We start from the raw sequence: 12,032 nt of genomic DNA on the forward strand, positions 1-12,032 counted from the left end.
AATAGTTTATCAAATAAAGTAGGAGTTGGTCCTATAAAGAAGGTAACCAAAATCACTTTTATTATTAAAATACACAATTTAAAACCATTAACGCGTTTCACCTAAACAGGCTTTTTCAAAATGGTAATATGCTTTTTATATATATATATATATATTTTTCACATTTATTTTTATATATATATATTATTTTTTCTATTATTATTTATTATTATTATATTATTCTATTCTACAACCACTACTATTTTTACCTCTCATACTCGGATCCTGATCCAAAGAAATCCCAGGTGGGGATTATTCCACCAGCGCCCTATTAATAGAGCAGTATTTCCTGCTCTATATTTGTAAGTATATTTTATTTACTGTTACTTTACATACCCTACCTACTGAGAGCACTATTGTTGTTTTCTATACATTCCGGAGTACCAAGGTTGGATCGCCAGACGTTTTCTCCAGTATATCCTGGTAGCGGGGATCATACCGCTGCAACGCCTATAAGTCTAGAGCTGGTCCAAAGCTCCTACAAATGTGAGTGTATTATCATATTATTTTCTCATTTTATCCTTGGAGCCGCAATTCTTCACTATTGGCAGTTTGTCGTGTCTCCTATTTTGTCTCCACATATACGGATCATCCTACTACCCGGACGGATCAACTCCTGAGGACTGTACAGATATCCCACCAAGCTATATCAGTGAGACTATTTTTTTATTCATTTTTACCAATTTTTTCATTGTATATTTTTTTTATCTGCAAAGACTCTCTTCAAAGATATATATATTTTTCCATAGATAATTTTTTCACCTGGTTCAAGAGACTTACGTTTTCCGTTACTATCGGATTGTGACCATTTGGTCTGGTTTACACTGTATTTTACTGTATCTTACTTTTTAGCGCAGCCCTTTCCCCCCGTTTTTTCATTTCCAGTCTGTTTTTAGGGTTTTGTGGGATTCCCTAATTAGGGTTGCAGCCTTTTCTGTTATTGAGCGCAGACTCTTCTCTTTGTTTTTCAATTTAAGGGACCTGCCTGCCAACCCAGGTCGAAAGTCCAGAGAATGTAATTTGTTAGCACTGTATTTTACCCTGTAACGTTCTACGACACCCTAAAACCTGTACATGGGGGGTATTGTTTTACTCGGGAGACTTCGCTGAACACAAATATTAGTGATTCAAAACAGTAAATCATATCACAGCGATGATATTGTCAGTGAAAGTGACTTTTTTAAAATTTTTCACACACAAACAGCACTTTTACTGATGATATAATTGTTGTGATACATTTTCCAGTTTTGAAACACTAATATTTGTGTTCAGCAAAGTCTCCTGAGTATAACAGTACCCCCATGTACAGGTTTTATAGCGTTTTTGAAAGTTACAGGGTCAAATATATGGGTCAAATATTTTTACATTGGAAATGTCCAGGTTGGTTACGTTGCCTTTGAGAGCGTATGGTAGCCCAGGAATGAGAATTACCCCCATGATGGCATACCATTTGCAAAAGAAGACAACCCAAGGTATTGCAAATGGGGTATGTCCAGTCTTTTTTAGTAACCACTTAGTCACAAACACTGGCCAAAATTAGCGTTCAATTTTAGTTTTTTACTTTTTTCACACACAAACAAATATGAACGCTAACTTTGGCCAGTGTTTGCGACTAAGTGGCTACTAAAAAAGTCTGGACATACCCCATATTGAATACCTTGGGTTGTCTACTTTAAAAAAAATATGTACATGTGGGGTGTTATTCAGCGATTTATGACAGATAATAGTGTTACAATGTCACTATTGATACATTTTAAAAATGTATGTTTTGAAACCGCAATATCCTACTTGTACTTATAGCCCTATAACATGCAAAAAAATAGCAAAAAGCATGTAAACACTGGGTATTTTTAAACTCAGGACAACATTTTGAATCTATTTAGCAGTTTTTTTCATTCGCTTTTGTAGATGAGTAAAAGATTTTTCACATAAAAGTCAAAAAACATGTATTTTTTTTAAATTTTTCATCATATTTTTTCATTTTTTTTTTTAAATTAAATTACATGAGATTATATAAGTAATGGTATGTAAAGAAAGCCCCTTTTGTCCTGAAAAAAACAATATATAATTTGTATGGGAACAGTAAATGAGAGAGCGGAAAATTACAGCTAAACACAAACACCACAAAAGTGTCAAAAAGATGCCTGGTCGCAAATGTACAACATCGCAAAAACAGTCCGGTCCTTAAGGGGTTAATGAAAGATTGGAGAAGTTAGTATCAGTCTGCTCCTCTAATTTGCCTGCTGGGCCCGCCAATCCTAATTCAGCTGGTTCATCTTAAACACCGGGTAATTCTCTTGTCCCATTGAAGGTTCCTGAGGTTATCAACCCATCGCATATGGTCCCGACTAAGCTCAAGAAAGACATCCTGGAGGGCAAGAATGTTAACCTGGTCTCGCTCCTAATTGCCTCCCAGGATGTATTTGAGATAGGACATATGCGTATGGGGATGTATCCGTGGTGCTGAGAGCTAGAAACCCTAGATTGAATTTAAAAAAAAAAAAAAAAAAAAATATCAATACCTGAATTTGTGCTAGGTTTTGGGATTTATAGGGATGTCTATTGCTTGGTTTATCCTGAGAAAAGGGAGGAATTGGATGTGTATATGCACAAGCTGGTGGATCTGGGGCACACATACGGTGGTACAGCTTTTAACGACTACCACAGTTCTTTTTCTGCAAAAGTGGCTGCAGCTCTGACTCAGTTAAACTTCAATATGGTTTGGAGTAGATTGGATACGGAGTTATTCTGCAGGCCTCAGAACTCCGGCTTGTGCTGTTTTTGCATCCACAGCACACTCGACCAACTTATGCCCTAACATGGCTGAAGTTGAACAGGGCCACTCGATCCCTTACACTGCAACAAGGTCAGCCAAAGGTATCAAGGATAAGCTGGGTAGGGACATTGTCTTTCTAGGCAAGTCCCAGATTTGTAATAATTTTAATGCTGGGCCTTGTGTGTTCAGCTCGTGCAGATTGTTACATGTGTGCTCTTACTGTTTCTGGGCTCACACCAAATCTGTTTGTCCTAATAAAATGTTCCCTAATCCTTGCCTCACTTTGATTAATGTTATGTATTTTGCTGATTTTTTGTGTTCCCACCCCTCACAATATTTGGTTAAATTTCTCACCGATTGATTGTCACAAGGGTTTCACACTGGTATTATACACTTGCCATCTGGTACGCTGGAATGCAATAATTTGCAGACGGCACTAGCAGATCCAGAGTCAGTGGATGAACTAATCAGAACTGAGTTGGAACAGGGATTTGTTTTTGCAATGTTTAGTTCCACTCCATTTACTTCTTGGAGAACTTATCCTATTGGTATTGTCACTGGTAAATCTTCACAGAAACACAGACTGATCATTGACCTATCGGCTCCACGGTCCCTAGTCTTAACTCCCTCATACCCTCTGAAGAATTTTCTCTGCAATACTCCACCATTGACAATGCCATTCTGGCTGCTGGGACAGGTGCGTGGCTCAGTAAAGGGATATTGCCAATGCATTCAAATTACTTCCCATCCACCCCTCACTTTGGCACCTGCACGACATTAGGTGGCGAGGATTATAGTATTTTCTCCTTGTTCACTTTCAGTTCTAAGACATTTTTGTGGAAACCTTGTGCTGGTTACTACTTAATCTGTGCAGATGCCCTTACTGTCATACACTATTTAGAGGACTTCCTTACAATTGAAGACAACTCTCAATTTGCAGCCTCACTTCTTTTTGAATCCTTGGGTATACCGGTCTCCCCAAAAAGACAGGGGGTCCTGACACGGTAATACATTTTCTGGGTATTCAACTAGACTTCGTTAACATGCAATCCTGTCTCCCTCATGATAAGATTGAGCGCACCCTATCAAGCATTGAGCTATACTTACAGCAAGATTCTTGTAACCACAAAGAACTACAATCTCTGCTTGGCTCGCTCTATTTTGCCATGAGGATCATTCCACATGGTAGATCTTTCATTGCCTGTCTACTCTGTTTGTTCCCGGACCTTCCCTCAGACGACACAAGCATCACATTAGAACCTGGGGCACAGTCCTTGAGCTGTGTAAGGTACCCCAAAAAATGGAGCTGCCTCCCGTTCTCCCAGAACATTGAATTTTGTGACCACAGTTACAAACTGCCTCCAGAGATCCTGTTCTACACCAGACCAGTGGAGCCAAACTGCAGCCAGAGCCCATCACCATCCTCATCTGGTTGTAAGTAGGCAATCTAGTATATTATTAGTGACACTAATCTCTAATTTATCTCCCATTAAAGGGACACTATAGTCCCCAGAACCACTGCAGCTTAATTAAGTGGTTCTGGTGTCTATAGCCTGTCTCTGAAGGCTTTTTAATGTAAACACACACTGTGTGCAGCACTGGCGTTAGTTCATATGGCAGATCATATGGGTGGGGCATTGTGATGTCACATGGGGGGGCGGCTAATTTTTATTTTGCCTAGGGCGGCAAAAATCCTTGCACCTGCCCTGTTCATGCCCCAGGGGACACAAATGTATCAGCTTATCACTTGTCTCGTTTACGCTTGCAGGCTTTCCACAAGACTCTGTCCACCGCTTCCCGTCTGGCAACTCCTGCCCCTCCATTCCAAGACATGCTCCTGGATTAAATGTTTTATTGATACATGCACATAATCTTTCCCACCTTGCACTCTTGGTTAACACTAGGAAATCTTACGATAGGGCTTTTCTCCTTTTAACTAGATTTATTGCAGATTTTCGAATTCAGGACATGTTTGCGATGGAGAGCATACACTTCTTTTTGCCACCTTAAGTTAAAATGATCTTTTAACACAATCAAACATTATCTAACAGGCATTTAACACCACATGCTCTTACAGCATCCTAATAAAACAGGATTCCTATCATCGTACCAAATCAAACTCTTGCTGAAAGGAATCCAAAAATCAGACATTCCTGTACCCCCTAAAAGACTACCCATCCATAATAAGATATTTCAATAATTATCCGATTTGTTACATACGTCACCTTTGGATAACACATAATCAATATGGTAATTAAAACCGCTATATACCTAGCATTTTACGTATTCTCATGGCCTAGAGAATACACCACTATATAATATAATATAACTTCCACAGACTACCTTAAAATGGTTGATATCCACATATCCGTAGATCACTACATCCTTTCCCTTCCCCATTCTAAAACTAGCCAGATGGGACGCTCGGTTGACATACCGTGTTCCCTACCTATAACAAATGGTGCCCAGTTAAGGTATTGGATACACATTTCAACACTTTTCACAAACAACCACACCAACCACTACTAGAACTACACGGTTCCAGTCTCACTACTGCTAAGTTTATGCTCTATGTCCGTATGCTATTGACAAGACTTAGCCTCAATGCAACTCAGTACTCGGGCCACTCTTTTCGCATAGGTGCAGCATCATCTGCTTTCTCCAATCACATTCCAGCTCATTTAATCAAGACTATGGGACGCTGGAAATCATCTGCTTACACCAAGCATGTCAAACTCGCCGCCCATGGGCTGCATGCGGCCCACAATGGACATCTTTGCGGCCCGGCGAGCCGCGAGTACATGCTTTGTTGTTAAAGCAGAGTAGGCACCTGCTTTCCTGACATTGCTGGTGCCTACTCTTCTAAAACTTACCCGGCTGGGGAGGAGGGCCAGCGAGGGAGCTCAGTGTTCCTGCTCCTCACTGCTCCCTCGCGGGCGTCGTCTGTAGTGAAGCCGGGCGCTGGAATATGACATCATATTCCGGCATCACTAAACTGTGCTTGAGGGAGCAGTAAGGAGCAGATAGAAGATCCCCAAGGAGAGGCCCCACATCGGCTCCCAAAGGTAGGGAGCAATAAAGAAAATATGTGTCTGTCTGTCAGTGTGTGTCAGTGAGTGTCAAAGAAGAAAAACACAGGCAGCACTCTAGGATATAGAAGGTGAATTTATTTGTGGGTTCACCACCGTACCAAAATAAGTGCAACGTTTCGGCTCTTAAGAGCCTTAATCATGCATAAGGGATACAGCATAACAGCAGTGTTTAAATAACCCCAAAACCAATTAAGTTAATTAAAGCTTACAATCACATGTTAAAACATATGTATCAGTGACATTTAAAAACAAAACATGGAATCTACTCAAGTATAGGATCAGGATTTAAAGATGCAGTAATATATTATACAATCACATAGTAATACTCCTCTCTAGTTGATATTCCATAGCATAAAAGGGTTAAATATTCTGTCTAGTACAGCAAGCTAAACTGCATACATATACCCATGCAATAGGTTAAATAACATTAATTAATTAGAAAGTACTATATAAACAAAGTCTGTTCGACTAAACAGTCTTAAAGACACATGACCTATTATTTAATAGCATGGTAATGTGCTCATCAATGGTAAATATTCCATAACATGAAAAAATCAGATATCATATCTAATGCAGTAAGTTAAATAAGCATATTTTGAATTCACATAGCAGGCAAAAAACTTTTAACATTAGATTAGAAAGTACAATACAAATGAAGTCTATTTAAATGAATGATCCAGAACTTAACGGCACACTAACTTAATATACAGTACCATAATAATATAATAACTTGGAGAAAGTATAAAGCCATGTCAAATATAACAGGACTAATATCTAGAAATATATATATCAAGTTAGCAAAGTATCAATGACTAATTTAAGAGTACTCTATGGAAAAGAGATAGAAATGAGAATAAAAACTTTCTCTCTTTGTATAAACGGGGATACAAGGGGACCTCAAAAGAAAAGGACTTATAGTTATTCTAGCATTTAAAGAGTCCAGACGCCTAGCAGTAAAAAAAATGAAATATGATATCTATATAGATGGCAAAAAGATCACAATGTGATTCTGAACATTCATAAAGTAACACCACTACATGTCGGGTGGGTCCAAGAGGGTACGATATAACTTCAAGAAGCACAGTGAGAACAGATGACCCAAGAACTTTAAGTATATCATGGTTAGTAAACACCCAATCACAAAAGGGAAGTAAAGGAAAACTCCCTATTAAGTCTCTTAGGCCATAAGGTATCTAATGTATGAATCCAAAAGGATTCTCTCTTTTTAAACAAGCCCTGCTGGTTTCCACCTCTCCTCAATGGGGGCAAATTGTCAATAACTTGAAAACGTAGTTGAGAAATATTATGATTATGCTCCAAAAAATGAGCAGGTACAGGTTCCCTCTGATAGTAGATTTATACTTATTTAGTCTCTCACGGACTTTCATTGTGGTCTCCCCTATATAGAGAAGGCCACATGGGCATTTGAGGGCATAACCAACATACGTAGATTAACATGTTAAAAAAAAAATGTTTAATGTTGTATGACTTGCCTGTTTGAGGATGAAAAAATTTATAACCTTTAATAATATTTACATGAATTACAGTTGTGGCACGGAAAAGTGCCATAAACCGGGGTTCAGAGAAATCAGTTTTTTCTGTTGCAAGGGTCCAATGTCCGCTTGAACAAGTGTGAAAACAAAATGGTTTCATTTTAAATCCGATGTTAACTTACTTTAAAATGTATCTCCTGCTCTGCAAATGGAACTTTAATCACAGTCAGGAGGCTCCTGCACTGTCTAGAAATTCTAAATTAACATAATTTGCAATAAAGGAAGTGTAAACATTAGATGATTCTTTACAGGAAGTGTTTGGAAGTTTGTGTAAGTCACATGCAGGGAGGTGTACATAGGGCTGTATAAACCAAGTGATTTAACTCCTAAATGGCAGAGAATTGAGCAGGGAGACAGCATGGGTATGATCTATACGACAACTTATTAATTAAGCTAACGTTGTTTTGGTGACTATAGTGTCCTTTGAAGCAAAGCTAGCCAGGTTGGAGAATATTTCCAGATCAGCTATTTTTGCTTCCATTTCTTCCATGCAGAATTAATTTGTGAAAATTCATAGTTTAGAAAATAGCCTTGGCAATGTTCAGGGCTCTAGACAAGGGGCTTAATCTTTATAATTGTAATAATTTTGTATCAGGAAAAGTAGGTTAGGCTGCCATGTTAGTCCATTGGACAAGAAGATATTATTTTTTTAATCCACACCCCTGGAAGAAGTAGTTATCGTTTAGTACATTTTTAAATATCTGAATCATTATAGGGAACATATGTATTATTGTAATGTACCGCAACAGTAAATTGGGAATACAAGATTGCATACATATGTATGGTTTGTTTTGGTAACAAAATTCTGAATTTTATTTCAGTTGATGGATCAAACAAAAGGGCGAAAGTCGCCTGCAACACTTACAAGGTTCCTCGTAGTTATCGAATGGTTGTCATGAGCCAAATCTATAAACAGACATTGGCTAAAAGCTCAGAAACACTTGTTGATTCACGTGTTAAAATTCATCGTTGCAATGAATCTTACATATATCTACTTTCTCCATTGAGGTAAGGTGTTGTGATTTGTATTTTTTTCGTCAGATACTCTTTGCTACTTGCAGAAAGTTACATCCAAGTCAGTGTAGACAAGGTGCAACAGCACTTTGCTTTATATTTGTGTTCTCTGCATAGAAGAGATGAGCACCTGCACTACCCCTGAAGTTTGCATGTGGAGTATTTGTTAGTGGAAAATTTTAGGATGGACATTTTTTTCTGGTTACCTCTCTCCTGGCTAACCATGACACATACAATTGGCTATCTCCTCTCATTCACAGCTGATAGGGAAAAAGAAGAAAACACTATGAGAAGGCCTTCCTCTTATTGTAATCATGTGTCTTTGTTCCTATGCTTCACATGAGTGAAGGAGTAGTATTACAAAACATCAAGTACCATCCATTATCAAGACACACAATGAAAGGAAAAGTTTCCCATTACAAATAACATGATCTTGCAGGACAGATACATTTTAAACAAAACATAAATCACACCAAAATGATCAGTAGACCTCAATAGCTGATAAAGTACTAGGTAACGAAGGTAGGGGAAAAAACAGTGCAGCTAATAAGAAACATAAAAATACTCACGGATATTTTTTGTGGTAAACCAAGCTAACATCACCATTCTTCAGAGTTGCATTGAGTGAGGGTATGAAGGCCAGTCTGCTATTTGATCCTCACAAGTCAGTTTTTTTGTGACGAGAAGACCCTGCAAACAGTACAAATGCTGCAAATGTGACGTCCAGTACCCCTTTAGTGACTAGGGTCTGATATAAACTCTTTAATTGAGCTGACAATTGTATATGGGGTGCATTAAAAAAAGTGATTAGTGAGCCACTTGGACGTTTTGGAACACAGACTGATTGAATGACAAGGTCGCCTTCTTCTGTAGCCTGAACTAACTCAAATATAGTATAAGCTATTGTGAATGTAAGCCATGAAACTAAGGTAGTCCAGTCTGAGCAGAAATTGTAGATTATACTAGCTTTAGTGTAACTATAATCTTAATTTTATTAATGACAGGAGGCGAATATTTGCTTAAGTCTCTCTTTACTAGAACTCCACAGCAGCACATTAACATAGAGAGAAAAAAACAATCACAAAAAAGTAAGGAAACCATAAAAGGCCCCTCCCAACCAACTACTTCCTCTTTCAAGCTGCAACAAAACAGAGTACATGAACAATATACAACTCCATAATAATAGTAGAAGATATCAAAATAAGTCGATGACCGCCATCTGAAACTTGTAACATGGTTCCAGTTGATGAAACCTTGACCTTTATCCTGAAGAAGATCCGGATCTAAGAACCGTAGTCAAACCATTAAACTGAAACGAGATAAACAGTCGAAAATTCCGATAAGTGAATGAAATGTACTGTGAAAACCTGAATACCCATTATCAATTATGAACAGTACAACATCCCAGAAAAACACACACTACTACCCCTAGGAATACAATTACCTGACCTATCTACCACAGCCCAGGAGAACAGGCTCACACTAAAAGTAGGTCAACCTAAACAAAACCAAAGAAAAAGGGGAGGAAGAAACTGGGAGGGAAATACTTGCCTCCTGTCGTTAATAAAATGAAGATTATTGTTACACTAACGCTAGTATAATCTACAATTTTATAGCATGACAGGAGGCTTCATATTTGCTGTTTTAACGCTCTGACAGCAAAGCAAAAGAAGCATGATCCGATGGTCTAAAATAGAATTGGCAAAAGGTATCTTCTCGGGGACCAGTTAGCTGATTGCATGATGTCCTGAAGGGAAGCGCCCACCATGAAGGCTCCAGAGGCTGCTGCACCTTTAACCGAATTCACCCCCGCCAATGCCAATAACCATTTTATCCATTGCGCCAGAGTAGGAGACGAGACTGGTCTGTGAGGTCTGACATAAGAAATCAACAACTGGCCGGAATTAGAAAAACTAAGAGGAGCGGTAATCGCCACATAACGAGACAGTCTTCGCTACACAGAGCTTAGGCGAGTCGCGGAAATATGGATAAAAAATAGCTGTCGAATCCAACTTAGTACGTCTAGACACCCTGAAGGTGACCCCTTCCGGAGAGAAAGAAAAAGCGTCAGAAAAACGCCTGAACGAAATAAGACCTAGTAAGAGGGCAAATTTAGCCAAAAGTTGATGAAGGGAAATGTCTTGATTATCAGGCCAATCCCGGAGAACTGACAACACCGCGCGTATGTCCCAGATGGATGAATACTCAGGCAGAGGCGGCCGCGATAGTCTCATACCACGAAGAAGTTTGCAGACTAGCGGATCCTGGCCAATGGGCAAACCTCTAAGCGGTACATGGGCCGCCGAGAACGCCGATGTCGCCACATTAACCGAATGATATGATCGTCCCAGGTCAAACAGGTGAGACTGAAAATTCAGCACACTGGTTACAGGGCCCGTAAAGGGATCAGTATCCCGTTCCAGACACAGACACCAGGAGCCCCATGATGATAAAAAGCATCTTCTAGTCCCAGGGGCCCAGGAGTCCCAGAGGAGGTCCTTAGCAGACTGCGTTAACGCCTTGACATTCCAGGTTCCCCTGAAAGAGTCCAGGCCACCAAGCGCAGGTGGCCGTCCCTCACGAGGGAATGAGGATTGCACCGGGAGTCCGAGAGGAGCATCAAAGGGGACGGCAGGAGTAGTGGATCCCGATGGGAGAGATCCAGAAGCTCCGGAAACCAGGCTTGACTCCGGAAACCAGGCTTGGTGTTGCTGACTCCGCCATAGTGGAGTCAGCAACACCAAAGACACACGCTGATGTCGAACTTGCAGCAATACCCTGGGAATCATAGCAAACGGAGGAAACGCATAAGCTCCCTGTGAAGGCCACGCTTGAATAAAAGCGTCCACCGCTGAGCACGCTGGAGTAGGTCGGGACCTGATAGTTCCACCAAAAAGGTCCACCAGGAACAAGACCCTCTGGTCCGCGAGCTCGAGGAAGATGGACCGAAGGAGTTTCCAATCGCTGGCGTCCCTCCTATGTCTGGAGAACCAATCCGCCGTCAGGTTCGACTCCCCCGGCAGATATTCCGCCTTGAGGGTGATGTTGCGTTGGAAGCAGAAGTTGTAGATCTCCTTCGTCACCTCAGAGAGTGCCCAAGAACGTGCGCCTCCCAAGCGGTTGATGTATTGCACCGCCGAGACATTGTCCATCCGGAGGAAGACGCAGCCAGACTCCGAATCGCAAATGATCCCGCAATCCGTTCCAGGCAGTTGATGTGGAACTCCGATTCCCTCTCTAACCACGGTCCCCTTGTGGAGCTGGTCGCGCAGATGGCACCCCAAAGACTTGCATCCGACTCTAGCACGGAATCCGGAATCGGGCCGAAGATCGCCTTGCCCGGAAACGTAGGAAGGTCTCCTGCGTAGAAGACGGGCCTTCAGCCGTTGCATGGCCCTGTTATGAAGCGGGCCTGGATAGATCGCCTAGATCGAGGCCGAGAGGAGACCCACTACCTGAGCCAACATACACAGTGGGATCCGGTCTTGATGTAGGATCCTCCCTATTTCTTTTTTAATGGTCGCTATTTTGGATAGAGGCAGACGGAGGACACATTCG

General features: G+C 40.6%; 1 protein-coding gene across 1 annotated transcript in view; it reads left to right on the plus strand.

Annotated features, from left to right (window-relative positions):
• TBCCD1 (TBCC domain containing 1) overlaps nt 1–12,032 on the plus strand; it is a 71,338-nt gene that overhangs the window by 49,943 nt on the left and 9,363 nt on the right. Inside the window, exon 4 of the mRNA XM_063430199.1 lies at nt 8,282–8,468. Coding sequence (XP_063286269.1) covers nt 8,282–8,468 — 187 coding nt within the window. The remainder of the gene's footprint in view (nt 1–8,281; nt 8,469–12,032) is intronic.

The sequence above is a fragment of the Pelobates fuscus genome, chromosome 8 (assembly GCF_036172605.1).
Source record: "Pelobates fuscus isolate aPelFus1 chromosome 8, aPelFus1.pri, whole genome shotgun sequence".
Taxonomy (NCBI): domain Eukaryota; kingdom Metazoa; phylum Chordata; class Amphibia; order Anura; family Pelobatidae; genus Pelobates; species Pelobates fuscus.